Consider the following 21,057-nt stretch of genomic DNA (forward strand, 5'->3'; position numbering starts at 1 on the left):
AGAGAGTGTGTTTGCATTATAACATCCGGGCCGGCCTTTCAGGCTGCCGCTCCTTCCTCTGATACTAAAACTGCTTCCTGTAAAACTAGTGACTAAACCTCACAGTGTGGCTTCCCTCCTACGGCGAGGTCTCTCCTTGTCCGCCACTTCCTGATGACCGTTAACCCTACACGTTTGTCCTCTGTAGCCACTATTAACTCAGTAAACCGCCTTGTTATAACATCTCTGAGTCACTCACTCAGTCAGCCGGTCAACAGTAACCATCGTGTCATGCTGAAAGTGTTCCATACCCATGGGTAACCAACCAACCTCCTCATCCTCCTAAAATAGTCAACGGTGACTAACATTGGTTTGTTGTGATGCCCCCTGCACTGACCTGCGCTGCCCAGCATATTGACACCGAGCGGACTCCAACCTCATACAACCACTGACCTTAATTATTACACAGGAACCTACACTCTGTTTTTACTTAACTTGAATGATTCCCGTTTAGACTTTATTACACACGTGCCTCACATCCAGACACGCATACATGCAGAACGACATACAGAATATATGCAAAGGCCGGGCAGATGAATACTGTTGTTGAGAAAGATTGAATAGCCCATGATCTTGACAATGTTCTTTTATGTTGAGGAACACTGGGTGCTTTAGATACCCATAATGCACCACAGGCAGTGGTTATTCATGTCACTCAGTTCTATTACTCTGCCATAGCACACAGTACCACTTTCAAGAAACATAAAAACTGAAATATAATAGAAAAAATAACGGAATAAAATGTTGGTTTTTACGGTATGTAGATTGCTGGTCAGCCAGGCAGTGCCGATGGGCCCAGGAATAAGTACTACAATATATTAATACTTTGCCTGCATCATTTTGCTTTGGTAAGAAAATAAGATCATATCCCAGTCATAACGAGAGTTTAAGAGAGTCTATATGAATAATGTTGCCTTTATCTTCACACACAAAACAGAGGTCTGCCACAGAGCTCTCCTCCCGCTTCCCAAATGAAACTATTTCTGCATTCCAAATGGCCCCCGAGTGCACTTTTGAACAGAATCATACCAACGGTTTTCCAGTGCAAAAAAGAGATAATAATCGGAATGTCCATAATTCATGTGTCTGTTTCTCAAACTGTAACAGACTGCTGCTTACTGATGATTAAGAAGCTCAGTTCTGTCTGAAAAGGGATCGTATTGTGGGAGGCTTGTGAGTTGCTCCAGACCTCCCTCTGTGTTGGAAGATCAATTGGGAATTTAAACGTCAAGGCCTGGTTTTTGCTGCTAGTTGTGCCTCACCAGTGCAATGGTTTACAAATTCCACATCTAGGAAGTATAGAAAATAGTGTGAAAATATGAGACTGGCTGTAGTGCCACTGAAACATCTTGATGTTTGGAACCCCCCCCACCCCCCACCCCCAAAAAAAGTCTGGGGCTGCCTCAAACAGATCTAGACCTTCGCCTCCTCTCACAATCGCCCCTCTCTTCCTCACGTCTCACTCTCTTACTCTTTCTTTTGGTCTTTTTCTATCCCTTTTGCCTCCCTACCTCCCTCCCTCTCTCCCTCCCTCTCTCTTTCCCTCTCTCCCTCCCTCTCTCCTTCCCACTCTCCTTCCCTCTCTCCCTCCCACTCTCCCTCCCTCTCTCCTTCCCTCTCTCCCTCCCTCTCTCCCTCCCACTCTCCCTCCCTCTCTCCTTCCCTCTCTCCCTCCCTCTCTCCTTCCCACTCTCCCTCCCTCTCTCCCTCCCTCTCTCCCTCCCTCTCTCCTTCCCTCTGTCAGCCATCAGACTCTCCGACATGGCTAGTCTCCGTGGGAACCCATGTTAATGCCAGCCGTCTTTATTACAGACTTGACGGTTCACTCCTCTCTTCTCGTTCTGCCCTCCCTCCCTCCCAGACGGTGTCAGCAGACAGACAATGCAGCTATTGTCTTCGTAGAGGACAGCCTGGCACAGCCAGCGCCACAACTATCAGCATTACCTTCTATTTCCTCTTTCACTCACAGAATATCTGAACCCACACAAACACTGCACATTCATTTCTCACAGTCATTCGTCACTTGTTTGAAGCTGGTTATTAACTTGATACTATGCTTGATTGAGCCAAATTGAGACATTTTATACCCAGTACACAGAATTCTTGTTCACTTTCTTTGCTCAAAGTACCAACCTGGATTTATACAACATTGTCTATGTCCCGCTGTGCTTCATTTAGGTTCATTTAAGTAAAATGTTAGTCCATATGAGCATGTGTTGCAATTGGCAATCGTTTCCCTCTGTAGAACACTACTTTTGACTAGGGCCTATAGGACAAAGAGTGTCATTTGGGACGTGGATCAGATCTGTCCATAACCTCTTGTTTGATTCAGTTTTACAAACACAGCATGCAGATCTCACCGCCCCTACTATTTAGTTTAACAAAGAAAAAAAAACTAAATAATAAAAATAGATGTAAGCCACCATTTAAGACACTCAGCATATTTCATGACCATTCTCAGCTTTCCCATTTAAAGCATGCGTGAGCACTTTAGCTGCTGTGCCATTGAGCTATGTATATTTAATGCACGCAGAGAGAGGAGCGCAGCAGCCTTAATTCAGACGTAATGAGCAGTACTTCCCAGCACTTAAGGGGATTTCTGATGGTAGGCAATGTAGGGAAACATCTCTTATTCCTTTACACCCACATACATGGGTGTACCAACTAGGTAACCGTGGATACGGTAGAGAAACCATGGACTATCAGCACACACTCTTGGCGTGTCGTAGGCCTCGGCTTTAGTCTGCCCTAGACATTTATTTGCCTCCAGATTTCACTTTTAGGCAGGAAAGTCCTATTTGACTGGGGTACACCCTAACAGCTAACACAGATGCATTGCATTGGGAGCCTCTCGACTGGCCCAGAACACAGTAACAGCCAGGCCTGGCCAAAAGGTATTAGCCATGTCTGTGCCATGTGCCACATGAAACCTCCACTTCCCCTGCCTCTCACCGTCCTCTGCTCTCACCCTCCAGTACGCCGCGTGCCTCCCCGTTTCTCCATCCCGCCCACCAACCACGAGGTGATGCCGGGGGGCAGCGTGAACCTGACCTGCGTGGCGGTGGGAGCCCCCATGCCCTACGTCAAGTGGATGATGGGGGTCCTGGAGCTGACCAAAGAGGAAGAGATGCCCATCGGGAGGAACGTGTTGGAGGTCACCAACGTCCGCCAGTCCGCCAACTACACGTGCGTGGCGATATCGTCGCTCGGCATGATCGAGACCACGGCGCAGATCACTGTGAAAGGTGAGAGGGCTCGTGGGATCCCTAGTACCGTGACTCCAGTGCAGATGATTCGGGATCTACACTGACATCCATAGGATATGTTAGATGGTGAAAATAGACATTAGTCATTTTAGAATGGAGCCTTAGCGGGCTACCCCCCAAACATTTATTTTGTTTTACTTCCGAAGTTTGATTGGAACTTTAGTTTTGGTTATCTGTCTAGTGTGCGTCGCGCTGAGACTCTGGTAAAGAGGTCATATTAACATGACGAATCCCTCCGACACCAGATGACACTGTGTTCATTAATATACTCATCAATGATTCAGCATGGCTGATATTTATGGAAAACACAAATATTACAAACTACTGAACAAAGTGTTTACTTTCCTGTCACAGAGTTATCTTGTTTTCAGTAAATAGGCCTAGCCATTGTATCTATCATTGACAGCACCGGGATTTGTCTAAAATCTACTTACATTTAGATGCATGATTCTTCACTGAACTAATAAAACACTAAAGATTTAATTTACTAGTGGTTTGTTATTGCTCAAAAATGAAATATGTTCTCTGATAACCTCTGAGTTTGTTCATTTACTAGAGTTATTCAAGGGCAAACTCAAGGAGAAGAAAGTGAAGTATTCTACTCATAATTGCATAGATCTTTTCTGAATGAAGTGGCCCTATGGTAATACTAACAAAACACTGTATTACTTTTAAAGATACAATAATAAATTAACCCTAATAGAACTCCCCAATTAGCCCATGATAATACTCCCAATGTTGACAGATGGTAAAGTCTAGTCCAGATGGTAAAGTCGTTTTCTCTTCTCTACAGACTCAGTTTTACTGATAAATAGGTATTCCACAACTTAGAACTGTGATGCATGCATAAATCGCCCTAACATCGTCTAACTTATGATCACTCAGTATTCACAGTTATACTGTAGGGAATTCACATGTTGTTAAAGGAAATATAAAAGCTTCTGTTTCCTTTTTTAGATGCCTCCATCCCAAAAAGCTCCCTATATTCTGTAAAGAGTACTCCCAAGCATGAGCCCTGGTTTAAATTAGTGCAAGATACAGGGAATATGATGCAATTTTGGCCACTCGCAATAATAGCAGATCTCCAGCAAGGCATGGGGAGTCAGTTCTGTGGCTGTATAAGAGTTGCTCTCTTGCTCTTAACCCTCTAGGTTGTAATGTCTCATTGCTAATGCCCGCCTAACGTCTGCAAGGCGAGCTGTTCGCACTGTTTTACACCCGACCACCTCTTACTTCAGTAAATCCATTTGGACTCTGACAGCAGCGCAATCATAAACAACACAAAAGTGATTTAGCAACCATTTTCAGGCACAATATTACTACATAGACTCTTTCCGTTTACGATGGAAATAGGAAAATCTGGGCGAGTGTGTATACTACCATTACTGTGAGATAAGCGGACAGATAATAACATTCGTTTCAGGAGTTTCCAACTTAAACGGTATGCCAGTATGGAACAAAATACTCATTCTCTTATGTTCTGTAATATGTTACCTTGCAATTCCATAGAATGTCAAAATATAGAAAAAGACTTCAACAAGTAGTCAGACAAAATAGTCTCGGTAACTTTCATTAATGTAACTATTTTTTTGCAGCGCTTGCATAGATTTTTGCGGTTTGTACAAATAGTATTCTGGATTTTTATTTTTGTTTGGTTATTCATGTAAGACTAATATAAACTTTTCTTCAGTGTCTTCACAGTCCCTAAATAATTACATTTTCTTCAGTTTATTTTTTTTTTTATTTGAGGTTCCAAGCCCTGAAATTGATTCTCTGGGTAAATATGTAAATAAAACGAAAGTAAAGTTGAGACATTGCTCAATTTATCTCTGTTCAAGACTTTCAGGCTCTCACCTTAATTGAAGGACAAAGTTTTGCCCTAGATAGCCGAGCAGGAGAGAATGTGCTTTCAATTCGGAGTGAAAGAGCAGGAAGGATAGCGAGAGAGAAAGAAGGGTGTGTTGAATGGTCTGTGTTTTGCCTGTGAATAGGCAGAGTGCGTGTCACACTGGGTGAGAGGCACTTTGCTTTGAGAGATAATGAACATGGCTGGCTGGGCCCCTGTGATGACAGGTAGGAGACCGAGTGGGAGACAGGCTTCTGAATGGTGATTGACTGATAGGATAGGAGTGCTGTCCTTCTGACTGTTTTCTCTCTGTCTTGTTGAATTGATCATTTTGATTGATGAGATTGTTGTTCACTGGGCACCATTGTGAATGAAACACTGGTCTCCACTGGGCTCCCCTGTATAAATATAACGTAATAATAATTTTGCTTTTATTGCCGCGCTAACAGCACCAGAGTCTGCGTTAGTGAGATAGGCCACTTTCAGCCACTTTCCCTCCTTTATCTGTGGTGTTATGTTAGCTGGACTGGATGGCTAGTGGGAGAATAGAGTGTGAATAGAATGGAATGGACTAGTCTCATTTATTGTCCACCGAAAACAAAAATGTCTATCTTTGCTGTTGTGCTTTTTCATCACCTGTGTATTTCTGTCTTTCGTCCTGGCCTTCCTGACAGCCCTGCCAAAACCTCCTACCTCCCTGATTGTGACGGAGACCACAGCCACCAGCGTCACTCTGACCTGGGACTCGGGGAACCCCGAGCCGGTGTCCTACTATGTGATCCAGTACCGGGCGAAGGTCTCAGACAACGGCTTCCAAGAGGTTAGTTGTAATGCTACCAATGATTCAGGGGAATTGCACGATGCTAGCGACATCAGGGGATTCCCTGGTCAGTGTCGATGGTTACGCATGTCACCCTGGATAACGTGCGGACAATTCTAATACGCTAAACGACCACATTGACGTGATTTAATGACACTGCAGGTGGACGGCGTGGCAACCACGCGCTACAGCATCGGTGGGCTCAGCCCCTACTCTGAGTACGAGTTCCGCGTCATGGCGGTGAACAACATCGGGCGTGGCCCTCCCAGCGGCCTCGTGGACACCAGGACCAGTGAGCAGGCTCCTTCCTCGCCACCGCTGGCTGTGCAGGCCCGCATGCTCAGCGCCTCCACCATGCTGGTCCAATGGGAGCCGCCCGAGGAGCCTAACGGGCAGATTAGAGGGTAATGTATGAACATGTAGTACATCACGATGGAAGAAGTAATATATAAAACCTTTATGAGGCCGAAATTCTTCATAAATCTCCCAAAGCTTAAGGTTGATGAACTGCAACGGGCCAGTTGGTCTTGCGCTTTTCCCGAGCGTGTTCCTTTTCATGTTTCGCCTTCTAAACGGATGACGGATCGATTTTCTAACTCCATCCTCAGGTACCGTGTGTACTACAGCTCGGAGCAGGGTGCACCGCTCAGTACCTGGCAGAAACACAACACGGACGACAGCAGACTGACCACCATCTCAGGCCTGACCACTGACATCACCTACAGCCTCCGGGTGCTGGGCTTCACCTCCGTAGGGGACGGGCCTCCTTCAGACGTACTGCAGGTCAAGACCCAGCAGGGCGGTGAGTGGATGCCCTGAACTAGGGACCCTATCTAGTACACTAAATAGGTGACGAGTGTACGTCGGAACTCTGGCGTGCTACACATGGTGAACAGTGTGAAACCACACGCTTCAGAGTGACACTCTTAAGGATCCCCCAGGGTCACAGCTGGCCGACCTTCGGGCCCACCGTCTACCGTAGAGGGTTAACCGAGCGAAGGTCCCTGGCCGTGTTAGACAGTGCCCCATGATCATGTCACCGTGCGCAAACGCTACCTCTGTACCGGGTATTTACTGTTGCCTTTAGAGGTATGAAGGAGCTACTCGAGAAATGAGTTCTGCATTGTACAGATATTCGTGAAAGCGCGGTCTAGCCGCTATTACGGAGTGATTCATGTGAATGCACAGCCCATCTCCTGTGTCTCACAGCATGTAGACTATATGATTCATTCACTCGCTTTTAGTTATTAACCTTTGTGTACCAAGACTCAACCTCCAGTCATGGATTTAAAAGGAAATAGCTGGTGTGAGAGTTTCCGAGGCTTTTTAAAAGGATCGGGGGGAGTGGATGACTGCCGACTCCAGCAATATTAGGACACGACCCCCCTAGCGTTCTGAGAGCACCGTCTGAGATAACGACTCTCCCTCTCTCCCGCCTTCCCTTCTCTCAGTACCGGCTCAGCCATCGAGCTTCGAGGCGGAGGCGGAGCTTGACACCCGCATCATGTTGTCGTGGCTGTGGCCGGTCCAAGATCAGATCACCAAGTACGAGCTCATGTACTGGGAGGCTGGCTCCAGCAACAAGGTATAGTTTCATCTGGCTTGAGGGCCAAGGAAAATCCTTTAATTAAGACTGATGTCGACGCAGTTCATTCTGAGGCATGTTCTTACTTTGTAGTATTCTACATTACGTTAACTTTGAATAATGCTATAATATAATGCTTACTTTGCACACAAGAGGGTTTCCTGGTCCACATGACTTTACAAACATGTTTTCTGCATCTTGTCCCCCTTAGCTCCATGTGGTCTTCCCTCCTGGGGGATCTCATGCTGTGGAGGGTCTGAAGCCAGACACCCTTTACATGTTCTCCCTGGCTGCTCGCTCTGACATGGGCCTGGGTGTCTACACCCAGCCTATTGAAGCCAGGACTGCCCAGTCCAGTAAGTACTGAAACTCCTAGACCCAAAACTACAGGGGCCTCATGTACAAAGACTTGCGTTGAATTCATACTAAAACTTTGCGTACGGACAAAGCCATAAATGTGCGTACGCACCAAAAAAATCAGATGTATGAATCTCTGCGTACGCAGAATTCCAAATACATTCTCTTTGTACATCCCAATCAACGCGAAATTGAGCGCACATGCACGAGCACCACACCACACCCTGTCTCCTCCCTCAATTAAATCAATTTAAATATGGTAATTAGTCCAATTTGGCAAAAGAAACCTGCAAGAACATGGCTAAAGCAAGCAAGAAACGAAATTTCACTGAAAACGAATTAGAGGTGCTACTATCAGAGGTAGAAACAAGAAAAAATATTTTATTTGGAAATCTGTCCTCTGGAATTAATAACAAAAGAAAGAAAAAAGAGTGGGCGAGTTTGTCTGATGCCGTCAACGCGGTGGGATCTGAGAGTCGCACCGTAAATGAACTGAAGAAGAAATGGTCAGACATAAAGGTGGAAGTTAAGCGGAGAACTGCTGCGCACCGACAAAGTGTGGGCAGAACAGGCGGTGGTACAGGGACCGATGAACTTGCACCCTTTGATCAGAGAGTTGCCTCTATTGTAGGAGACACGTTAATCTCTGGAATCGTATCCGCTGATGTAGGAGACTCGGATATACTACAGGACTGCCAGCAAGGTGACTCAGATTTATTTCCTTAACTTTGATATACATAGCCAGCCACCGTTTAATTTTAAAATGCATGCAATATAGCAAAAAGTACACCAGAGATTTCACGTATCCACTGCTTTTATTGCAAATGCGTGTACCCATTAATAAGGAACAGACTGAAATTACTGTTAAGATGTGCCTGTGTTTATTTGGACTTAGGAACCGCAGGAACGTCCACTGGCACGCACTCAGAGTCCGCACCACCTGAGCAGCCAGAGCCCATTCAGTCCAGCGTCTCCCGTGTCTCTAATGTTCCCCCCAGTGCTGAAGCCCGTCCATCTGGCAGTGTCTTGACGCATGCTGTTCTGGAGTCACAACAGCTAATTGTTAGGGCCATTGAAGAAATGAACAGTCACCTTAAAAATGTCACTGACGCACTCACAGAAATAAGCCATACATTAAAAGAATTGGTCAAAAAATGAACTTTGTGTCTGAGTACCATTTATATTGTCGCAATTACACGTTGACGGGCCTGAATGGCTTGTTGATTGTGCTGCACATATACTGGTCCTGGGTCAGGGTCATCTGGTGGTGCCCCCACCTCACCAAGGGGTATGCCATGCCTGTGCGCGACATTGTGCAGCACTCCACAGGCCAGTATGATGCGGCAAACCTTGTCAGGGCGGTATAACAGCATCCCCCCGGTCCTGTCAAGGCAGCGCCACCGACATTTCAGCTGCCCAATCGCCCGCTCCACAACTGACCGAGTGCGGGAATGGGCATCATTGTATCTGCGCTCTCGGTCAGTTTGTGGGTTGGTGAGGGGGGTTAACAGCCACGTCTTTAGTGGATAACCACTGTCTCCTGATGGGCAGTAATAATAATTACAGACACAAACATTTTACTTTTAGATAGAACCATGCATTTAAATGCATAACTTCCCAAGTAGCCACCCATCGCGCACCCTGCCAGCTTGGAGTCTCATCCCAACCATGCTGTTTGTAAGGATATATGAATCATGGGTTGACCCAGGCCACCTTGCCACAATATTTGTTAGGCGCATTTGTGCATCACATATAATCTGCACATTTATTGAATGGAAATGTTTCCGATTCACATATGCAAATTCTTCTTCAGATGGCGCCTTTATAGCAATATGTGTGCAGTCGATCGCTCCGATTACATTAGGAAAACCGGCTATCGCTGCAAATTGCGCTTTGATGTTTGGCTGGTCACCTGCATCGTATGGGAACGTTATATACCTGGTAGACAAGCGGATGATGCCGTCCCATACAGGTGGCATTGCACGGCTCAAACACGACTGGCTTATTCCTGAGCGGTCTGCCAGTTCTCTTTGGAAAGAACCGGTTGCTAGGAAACCAAGTGTAGTAAGCACCTGTAAAAGAACGGGTAATGCGTGGCTTCTCACTGTCTCTCTTTCCAAATTCGGACCCAACTCAGCGCAGAGCTCCAAGAGTATAGCCCTTGGAAATCTGAAACGGCTGATAAGCCAGTCATCATCGTGGGCCAGAAAATCACTGTGGTCCCTAAAAACCCGTTCTCTCCGGATTTGTCCATTGAAAATGTCTTCTAATAAAGCCAAAGCTGCCATTGCTAGACGGGTTGTATCAATTTTCACATCCTTTATATATGTTCTTACTTAATTGCATAATAAATAGAATATTCTAATAAGACTCGTGTGACAATAATATGGCAAATCATTTATCAATTACAAATTATAAGCAATATCTGGCAGGTGCGATAGAACAGTTCGTAGTGTAATGTTTGCCACTTCACTTTATTGCCTCTATGAGTCGCCAACGGACAAACATCATAAAAATGTACGTACGCCAGGCCTGAAGTTTACGTGGAAGAACGCACATTCTTACGTTAATTTCACTGTTAGTACATCTGACCGTGAACGTGAAAGCTGGCGTACGCCGTGTTTTCGTGCGTACGCAAGATTGATACATGAGGCCCCAGGTCTCTAACTCTCTTGAATCTATAGCCCTATAGTCTTTTGCTCTTCTCTGTGCAATCCGTTCGCTTGCACTAGCATTACTCTAGGAAATTTGTGAATTCTCCTGTATCTTACAAGAATGTGCAGTCTACCCCTCACTGAGTTAGCATAAAGGTAGGTCATACTATTTCTGTATTAAAAAAAACAAACATGTTAAGCTCTTTCACAAGAAAGGACTGTGAAAATGTACAGGTCTTTCACAAAAAAGGACTGTGAAAATGTCATCCATTGTTGGCACTTTCCAAGCTAAGCACTTTCCTCCCCACTTATCAGCGGATGAAGGCTGGTGATGTTTCAAAGCACCTTTAACCCTCCTCATCTTGAAGTCAGAATCCTTTGAGTATACAGGTCATGTTCGCTGCATTCATTCTCCCTTTTTGATTTGCTGTCCGTCGATAACAAATCGCTGCCTGTAGGCCGTTGCCCATTTTGACAAATAATATGATAAATCCACTGTGTCACGTTCAACCAAGAACATACAGTGGGGAGAACAAGTATTTGATACACTGCCGATTTTGCAGGTTTTCCTACTTACAAAGCATGTAGAGGTCTGTAATTTTTATCATAGGTACACTTCAACTGTGAGAGACAGAATCTAAAACAAAAATCCAGAAAATCACGTTGTATGATTTTTAAATAATTAATTTGCATTTTATTGAATGACATAAGTATTTGATCACCTACAAACCAGTAAGAATTTCGTCTCTCACAGACCTGTTAGTTTTTCTTTAAGAAGCCCTCCTGTTCTCCACTCATTACCTGTATTAACTGCACCTGTTTGACCTCGTTACCTATATAAAAGACACTTGTCCACACACTCCATCAAACAGACTCCAACCTCTCCACAATGGCCAAGACCAGAGAGCTGTGTAAGAAGATCAGGGTAAAATTGTAGACCTGCACAAGGCTGGGATGGGCTACAGGACAATAGGCGACAGCTTGGTCAGAAGGCAACAACTTTTGGTGCAATTATTAGAAAATGGAAGAAGTTCAAGATGACGGTCAATCTCCCTCGGCCTGGGGCTCCATGCAAGATCTCACCAAGTGGGGCATCAATGATCATGAGGAAGATGAGGGATCAGCCCAGAACTGCACGGCAGGACCTGGTCAATGACCTGAAGAGAGCTGGGACCACAGTCTCAAAGATAACTATTAGTAACACACTACACCGTCATGGATTAAAATCCTGCAGCGCACGCAAGGTCCCCCTGCTCAAGCCAGGCCCGTCTGAAGTTTGCCAGTGACCATCTGGATGATCCAGAGGAGGAATGGGAGAAGGTCATGTGGTCTGATGAGATAAAAATTTAGCTTTTTGGTCTAAACTCCACTCACCGTGTTTGGAGGAAGACGAAGGATGAGTACAACCCCAAGAACACCATCTCAACCGTGAAGCATGGAGGTGGAAACATCATTCTTTGGGGATGCTTTTCTGCAAAGGGGACAGGACGACTGCACCATATTGAGGGGAGGATGGATGGGGCCATGTATCGCGAGATCTTGGCCAACAACCTCCTTCCCTCTGTAAGAGCGTTGAAGATGGGTCGTGGCTGGGTCTGTCCAGCTGTCCAGCTTCCTCCCCCGCCATCGGATCCAACTCACCACCAGGTGGTGATCAGTTGACAGCTCCACCCCTCTCTTCACCCGAGTGTCCAAGACATACGGCCGCAGGTCAGATGAAATGACAACAAAGTCGATCATCGACCTACGGCCTAGTGCCTGGCCTGGTGCCTGGCCTGGTGCCACGTGCACTGATGGACACCCTTATGCTTGAACATGGTGTTCGTTATGGACAAACTGTGACTAGCACAGAAGACCAATAACTGAACACCGCTCGGGTTCAGATCAGGAGGGCCGTTCCTCCCAATCACGGCCCTCCAGGTGTCACTGGAGTCCCCAGTCGGAGCACTTTCCAGCACCCCTCCCAGAGACTCCAAGAAAGTCGGGTACTCTGCACTGCCGTTCGGCCCGTAGGCACAAACAACAGTGAGAGACCTATCCCCGACCCGTAGGCGCAGGGATACGACCCTCTCATTCACCGGGGTAAATTCCAGCACATGGCGGCAGAGCTGGGGAGCTATAAGTAAACCCACACCAGCCCGCCACCTCTCACCATGGGCAACTCCAGAGTGGTGAAGAGTCCATCCTCTCTCAAGGAGTGTGGTTCCAGAGCCCAAGCCGTGTCGGAACCTCTAGTCGGAACCTCTTAACCTCACGCACAATCTCAGGCTCCTTCCCCGCCAGCGAGGTGACGTTCCACGTCCCTAGAACTAGTCCAGGGATCAGGTTGTTGAGGCCCCCGCCTTCGACTGCCACCCGATCCTCTATGCACCGACCCCCTATGGTCCCTCCTGCAGGTGGTGAGCCCACGGGAAGCCGGCCCCACATCGCTCCTTCAGGCTGAGCCCGGCCGGACCCCGTGGGGAAAGGCCTGGCCACCAGGCGCTAGCATACGAGCCCCAACACCGGGCCTGGCTCCAGGGTGGGGCCCCGGCTGCGACATACCGGGCGACGTCACGGTCCTCAAAATGTTTTCCATCATTAAAGGGTTTTTGAACCGCTCTTAGTCTGACCTGTCGCCCAGGACCTGTTTGCCTTGGGAGACCCTACCAGGGGCATACAGCCCCAGACAACATAGCTCCTAGGGTCACTACTCAAACCCCTCCACCACGTTAAGGTGGCAGTTCATGGAGAGGTTTCTGTACCAAATATTAAGCTCTGCTTTTCTGATGTATCAAATTCTTATGTCATGCAATAAAATGCTAATTAATTACTTAAAAATCGTACAATGTGAATTTCTGGATTTTCTACATGCTGGATTTTCTACATGCTGGGAAAACCTGCAAAATCGGCAGTGTATCAAATACTTGTTCGTATCCAGTATGATGCGTAACCCAGCAACCCAAGCAGGCCGGTGCACAGAAGGCACGGCTACATCATAAATGTCACCATCATTTTTTATTCTAGTTGATAATGAAACGTGCCAATGTGCACTACGAAACACCTTTATGTACGGCTTGGTATCCACCAACGCAATCACTGTCACCAGGCCGACACCAATAGCACCGAACAGCTTCCTGTTAATTGAGTTTTTAGCCGGTAACCCTCTCCTCGGCTGCGCCCCGGCTGTTTTCACCGGCCCAGCCTCCGCTCGCGGCGCCTGGCACGGTCTCTACGGGGGGTTGGAAACTGAAATATTTATGACAGATTCCCAAAAGGAATCAAAGCTTGTTCTGAGCCGTTTGTTTTTTCTTGTCAGCCATGACAGTTTCCCTGTGTGGAAAGGAGAGAGCAAGGATACCTCAGATGTCACCTCAAATGTCACCTCGGTCCCTGTTTAGCGCCCTTCATTCACTGTCAACTAGGCCACTAAATAGGTTATAAGGTGCAATGAGAGATGGAGAACAAGGCACCAAGCAGGACGTTGGTTTTCCCTCCACCATATCTCTCTCTCTCTCCATCTTTCCCTCTCTGTCTCCCTCTCTAACTTATCTGTCTGCCCACTGACACTTGGAGTCCCTGAGTCACCCATGTCAAGAAGGTTTGAACATGGCAGAGTATTTTGTCTTTCCATTTCCTCTCTAGAACTGTTCTGTTGCTCTCTATATATCTCTCTTCCTCTTAATCTTGATCTCTCAATCCATCTCCGTCTCTCTTACTCTTCTCTTTACTCTCTGTCTCCCTCAGTCCTTCTCGGTCTCTTCCAGTCTTTATGTCTCAATATCTTCCACTTTTCCTTCTTTCAGTGCATTTAATCTTTCTCTGCCCTATTCCCTCGCTTCTCCAAATCACTCTCACAATTCTATCACATCTATGTCCTCAATATTCTCACTCTCCCATTCACCATTTAATTTAATTTTCTCTCTGTATCTCTGTCTCTCTCGCTCTCTCTCTCTGTTCACATATCTCCTACTGTTTATCTCCCTGTCTGGGTCTGCCACAGTCTCATCCTTTTTTTCTACTCTATTCCTATTTCCAACATAGATTTTGCATTATGAGTCCCACACATACTCCTTCCTCTCAAATTTACTCCACATATACATGTATATATACTGTATATATATTTTTTCATATTCATATGCAATATATTCGCATAGATTTTCAGCTAAGATGAGTTGGGTCAACAGTTGTTTACTATTGCTGGGGATGCATAGTCTGCATTTTCCAAAGTGCCTCTATATTTGGTCTGTATTCATTCATTGGGCGTCTATAGTCTGAGCAAAGGAATGGCCAGTCGAGGATGAACTCATTAACACTGAGTTGCTCAACATGACATTACAATGTCCTGCTTCCTTACTACTCTCGCTGCCGAATCACGGAATGGTCCAGCTGAATGCCGTGTCCATTGACTCTTAGCACCATTAGGTCTGTTCATGCTGTCATCTGAGATTCTGGCCGTGTACATGTTTATGCGTTGAACCATTTCATCATTTTAATTATATGCCTGATTTACATTTTAAGTATTTATTTTTTCTTCTGGATTGTGGAGAAACGTGGGAGATAGAAAGGCGTGGGAGAAAAACACCTGCTCATAACAAATGAATATACATTTCTGTAAACACCAAATAGACTTGGTTACAGTATTTGGCGCTGTACCTTAACGTGTGCGCTGAATGGAAGTCTATTTCTTATATACAATGCATTCCTTGTGACCATGTCGCCAGGTAGAACATGGGCTCCAAAGTGGCAAGGTGATGTGTTGCGTTACAGTGCATCTCCATCATTTTGACCCAGGGTCGTATCCTGTTGGCATCATTCCTGCATTTAAAAAGCCCGGGAAATGTCAGTGCAAGTTTGCCATCTGGATGGGTGGGATTTTGGACATGGTTGATTTGCCCCGTCACAATTTAGTGACTCCTTGTGGTGGGTCAGGGGCCTGCAAGCTTAACCGTTGTTGTTAGCCTGATGTGCCTTCTCCTCCAAGCAGGTAGGTTATAGTTTATTTTCTGGTCGAGCAAGCACTTTGATAAAAAGCACAAAGGCCTGGCATTAGATTACACTTCCTAATCTTTGACTCTCCAAGCCTGCTGGGAGTTGCTTCAACGAGATAAGGCAGTAGTCACTAATTAGACACCAAAATAATGGGAGGGAAAATTTTGTGAAACTTATATTATTAATATTAATAACATCAATAAAATCATATTATAAACATAATATTAATATAAATAGTATAATAGTAATACATACACTCACCTAAAGGATTATTAGGAACACCTGTTCAATTTCTCATTAATGCAATTATCTAATCAATCAATCACATGGCAGTTGCTTCAATGCATTTAGGGGTGTGGTCCTGGTCAAGACAATCTCCTGAACTCCAAACTGAATGTCAGAATGGGAAAGAAAGGCGATTTAAGCAATTTTGAGCGTGGCATGGTTGTTTGTGCCAGACGGGCCGGTCTGAGTATTTCACAATCTGCTCAGTTACTGGGATTTTCACGCACAACCATTTCTAGGGTTTACAAAGAATGGTGTGAAAAGGGAAAAACATCCAGTATGTGGCAGTCCTGTGGGCGAAAATGGCTTGTTGATGCTAGAGGTCAGAGGAGAATGGGCCGACTGATTCAAGCTGATAGAAGAGCAACTTTGACTGAAATAACTACTCGTTACAACCGAGGTATGCAGCAAAGCATTTGTGAAGCCACAACACGCACAACCTTGTTGTAGCGGATGGGCTACAACAGCAGAAGACCCCACCGGGTACCACTCATCTCCACTACAAATAGGAAAAAGAGGCTACAATTTGCACGAGCTCACCAAAATTGGACAGTTGAAGACTGGAAGAATGTTGCCTGGTCTGATGAGTCTCAATTTCTGTTGAGAAATTCAGATGGTAGAGTCAGAATTTGGCGTAAACAGAATGAGAACATGGATCCATCATGCCTTGTAACCACTGTGCTGGCTGGTGGTGGTGGTATAATGGTGTGGGGGATGTTTTCTTGGCACACTTTAGGTCCCTTAGTTCCAATTGGACATCGTTTAAATGCCACGGCTTACCTGAGCATTGTTTCTGACCATGTCCATCCCTTTATGACCACCATGTACCCATCCTCTGATGGCTACTTCCAGCAGGATAATGCACCATGTCACAAAGCTCGAATCATTTCAAATTGGTTTCTTGAACATGACACTGTACTGAAATGGCCCCCACAGTCACCAGATCTCAACCCAATAGAGCATCTTTGGGATGTAGTGGAACAGGAGCTTCGTGCCCTGGATGTGCATCCCACAAATCTCCATCAACTGCAAGATGCTATCCTTTCAACATGGGCCAACATTTCTAAAGAATGTTTCAGCACCTTGTTGAATCAATGCCATGTATAATTAAGGCAGTTCTGAAGGCGAAAGGGGGTCAAACACAATATTAGTATGGTGTTCCTGATAATCATTTAGGTTAGTGTATATACATATCTACATAATTATATAAAGAAAAAGTTCACTAGAAAGGGAATAGGGTTCTATTTGAAATGTTCCAACTGTCACGTAACCCTCCTGCTTGACCCCATCCCCCTCCCCCAGCCCCCTCTGCCCCTCCCCAGGAGGTACACCTGCTGAGCCTCAGCTCCACCAGCATCAAGGTGAGTTGGGTGGCGCCCCCTGCAGCCAGCCGCCATGGGGACATCGTTCGCTACTCCCTAGCATACCAGGCCACAACTGGAGAGGACTTGAAGCGCCACGAGGTGTCGGGCGTCAGGGCGGATGTTTCTAGTTATACCTTGGAGGGCCTGGGGAAGTGGACAGAGTACCAGGTGTGGGTCAGGGCTCACACAGATGTAGGCCCAGGCCCAGAGAGTCCGCCAGCCCGGATCAGGACCCAGGAGGATGGTACGTCCATGGTTGGGTCCAAGCCTGGGGCTTTCTTCCCTGGGAAAGCACTGGCACTAACTCTGCTGTAACCACTGCTCTACTTTACTAATTCTCCTGCTTCCATGGCCTACATCTGTACCTCCTACTGGCCACATAAAGCCCTCTTTCTCTGGATACATATATGGCACTAACCCAGACTCACCGGAGCTTCTTCTAGCACTACTAGTGTTCAACTACTACTCCCACTACCACCATCGCTACTACTACAACTCTTGATTTCACTGCTCACCTCTTCCTGCCTTCCTATTTCTGCTCTTCTCTTCCTCTCTCTGGGCGTGCTGTCATTTCTCCAAGCCAGCTGTCAACTGGGGAGTCTGGAGTGGAGTCTGAGTGGGAAAATTGACAGGTTCCGTCTCCTCTCAGCTCAGAGCTCTAGTCTTAGCGGCGGCGGCGGCAGGCGAGGGAAGCGAGTGGCAAAATGGGCCGAACGTAGGAGGCTAGTACGAAAGTGTGGGCAACTCTTCTTCAATCACCAAGCCTTGTTTGCCTGTTAGAGACACAGGGCACTTCTGAAAATAGCCACCTGTTTAGGCCTCTGGTCAACGTATTATACAGGGAATGAAGTGAACGCACACAGAGCACACCTTATCGCCTCGCCACCACACCACAGTCCATTGACCGAGTCCTCTTACCGGAGGACGCCATTACCAAATCCTTACAATGGGCTGCGCATCACCGAGAGCAGCTCTTTGCCTGAGCCACTGGAGAAAATCTAAGTATCAGGGGATGAGTCCAGCGGAGGCTGGCTTCCCAGGGTTAAGACCACAGGCAGTGCTGTGTGGAGAGCTGTGGAGACCAGTCTTCTTCACCTTCCCATCACTGGGTTTCCTCTGTCTCCCGCTGCCCATCTGTCAACACAGTGTCGGACAGCAGCCCTTTCTCCTTTCCTTCTTTTTGTCCGATAGAACGCGTTTTTTTCTACTCCTTTCGCCAGCCATCTGTCCGTCCATGGGGACCACTAACAACTGAAGACTGCCCTTGACATCTCCCTACCCCCCTCTCTCCTTTCCCACCTCCCTTGTTCCCCCTCCCTCTTTCCCGCCTCCCTCGTTCCCCCTCCCTCTTTCCCGCCTACCTCGTTCCCCCTCCCTCTTTCCCCCCTCTCTCTAAATGATGTTAGTCTTTCCTGTTGTCTGCATTCATTTGATTCCCTGGTGCTTTCAGTGCGTTTGCATTGTCTGTGTCTATATTTCAAGCACGAGAGTTGACTCTGGGAGGAGGGATGGTGTGCGTGCGTGCGTGTGTGTGTGTGCGTGTGTGTGTGTGTGTGTGTGTATGCGGAGGGGTGTATGACTCGGCTGTTGTTTCTGCTGTGTAAAGCAGCTGCTTTCTTTTTTCTTTGATGTTCAGGGAAAGCAGTTTTTTTGTTTGTTTGTTTTTTACAATTATTAACCCCTACAGAATGTTACATATTTTTCATTGCTGGAGGATTATTTTCCTGCTGTAGGAAACCAGGAGTGTCAGGAAGCAGAGTGCTTAGAGCATCTGACCATAACTAAAATGTTGCTTGATCGAACCCCAGAGAACAAACCTCCCCTTCTGTCATTCTCACCTGAGCAGAGCAATTAAGCCTAATTGCTCCCATGTTGTTGCTGTGAATGATAATATGTTCTCAGGCAACTTACCAGTTAAAATCTGGGCAAAATCCTACCTCTGTGTGTCTGGTCAGAAAGCTACAAGTATTATTACTTTCCCAACCCTGTCTACCCTCTCTTTTTGGTTTCAGATTTTATCCATCTCTTTCCTTGTCTGCTTTTCTTTGTATCTCTCAGGGGCAGCAGGACTTTCATACAAAGACAGACAATAATGTCTCATAAGAGACAAGCAGAAGCATTGTTGCAGTTAAACATGATTTTCCTCCCACTCACAGCTACTATCCTTCACTATTTCACCTCCCTCTCTCCATCTCTTCTTATTTCTCTCTCCTCCTCTTCATCTCTCTCTTTAACCTTCTCTCAGTCTCCCTCTTTTCCTATCTTTCCTCTCTCTCTCTCCCCATCTTTCTCTCGCCCGTCCTCTGCTACATGTTTTCTCTGCACACCCACTGAATTCTTTTCATCTCTTCTTTCAGGGCTCTGTTTGACTTTTAGCTCTCGTCCCTCCTGTCCCGCATCTGTCCGTTTGTCAGTGCATTAGCATCCTCTGCTGTATCCGTCCCCTCTATATTCCTCTCTCGCTTTCTCCATCTTTTTAACTCTGCCCTCTCTTTCTCTCACTTGTCTCTGTCTCTCTGTCTCTCGCCAGTGTGTCCCCAACCCTCACTGCGGAGTAGCACCCGCTGAGCGGGCAGATCGCCGACCTGAAGTCTCATTTGGTCCGTATCACTGGTCGTGAAGACCAGTCCCTCTGGCTCACAATTCATTTGTTATAATAAACTGAAATGAAGCCAATCTCACAGCCTCTAATTATCCAGATCCGAACAGCATCTAGTCAGCGGCGAGCAGCAGAGCGCCGCGTGGCTGTCCTTGATGAATGTGTAGCCACGTGCCGGGCTGCCCATCATGTCAGCTGGACCGGAACCTGCAGTACTCTCGCTGGGCCACAACAACTGTCTGCTGCCCCGCCCCCTTTCCCCCTCTTCTCCATGTCCTCTGCTACAATGGGATGAGTGGCTCCAGAGCTGACTGGGACCATACATTCCTATTCTCTCCCAGATCTTTATCGAATTACCGGCTGAATCACTTTCCCGCTGGCCTGAGCTGACAAGCACATGAAGTGCGCTTGATTGCCTTGACGCAGTGGGATTCTGGGAAAAAGTGCATTAGCAACTTCAGTCAAGTGGCCCTGAGTAGAAGGGACGTTTTAGAAACAAGAGAACCCAGCATGAACCGGTTCTGTCTCTGCACCACGGTTTCCATGGAGACTCATTGGGAGTGAGTGGGAGCTCTCTTTCTCTCCGGGAGGGATGGAGAGAAAGGGAGAAAAAGAGGTGAAGCTGAGAGAGGCGGAAGGATAAAGACAAAAAAGAAAGCGAGGATTCAGCCAGAAAAGGCTGGCCGCGGTCTGAGTCCACTATCCGGCCCTAACAACTATAACACTGACCGATCATAGTCTGTTGTTTAGAGACAGTAGGGTTCATTGTTACACAGCCTCCGGATGAATCTGAACCCAGCATGGTCAATTTACACCCAGCAGTAGTCTGGATTGAAACCCTTGAAGACCAAACTTCAAAGTGTTAGGCTGCATTGTGTCTGTTTATATACATGCTGAGTGTCTTCATCCATTTTACAAAGGTCTTGTAAGCGTTCTAAATGCCACCCTATTGCTTACATTTGGCACTCTTTCACAACGTTAACCGTAGTCCACAACATAGGGGACAGGGGGTGATTTGGGTGGCAGTCTGAGGCTTTGTGTTTATCTGTTAATACAAGAACCATATTGACTTCTGGTTTTGTGAAGGACGGTCGAGGCAGCAGGATTCTCTGGGATTCTGGGAAGCTTGCAGATGCATCATGAGGTTAAATGTTTCCAATTAGCAGAGCTGCTATGCATATCGCTGACTGGCAGATAGCAGGCTCCCCCTTTCCATTAGGCCTCTATGCTAGCAGTGTGCTTCTTTCTGCGTCTTCATTTTTGAACACACG

The 21,057-nt window shown here is 46.6% G+C and overlaps 1 protein-coding gene across 24 annotated transcripts in view; it reads left to right on the forward strand.

The window, feature by feature from the left end:
• ptprfa (protein tyrosine phosphatase receptor type Fa) overlaps positions 1-21,057 on the forward strand; it is a 244,802-nt gene that overhangs the window by 156,923 nt on the left and 66,822 nt on the right. For 15 of the 24 annotated variants that reach the window (XM_020049027.2, XM_020049034.2, XM_020049036.2 and 12 more), the window contains 7 exons: positions 3,015-3,284; positions 5,826-5,971; positions 6,134-6,375; positions 6,580-6,773; positions 7,423-7,556; positions 7,768-7,912; positions 17,126-17,431. In XM_020049027.2, coding sequence (XP_019904586.2) covers positions 3,015-3,284; positions 5,826-5,971; positions 6,134-6,375; positions 6,580-6,773; positions 7,423-7,556; positions 7,768-7,912; positions 17,126-17,431 — 1,437 coding nt within the window. The remainder of the gene's footprint in view (positions 1-3,014; positions 3,285-5,825; positions 5,972-6,133; positions 6,376-6,579; positions 6,774-7,422; positions 7,557-7,767; positions 7,913-17,125; positions 17,432-21,057) is intronic. The other 9 variants (XM_020049038.2, XM_020049039.2, XM_020049040.2 and 6 more) reach the window with 1 other exon arrangement.

Source organism: Esox lucius, chromosome 8 (genome assembly GCF_011004845.1).
Source record: "Esox lucius isolate fEsoLuc1 chromosome 8, fEsoLuc1.pri, whole genome shotgun sequence".
Lineage (NCBI taxonomy): Eukaryota > Metazoa > Chordata > Actinopteri > Esociformes > Esocidae > Esox > Esox lucius.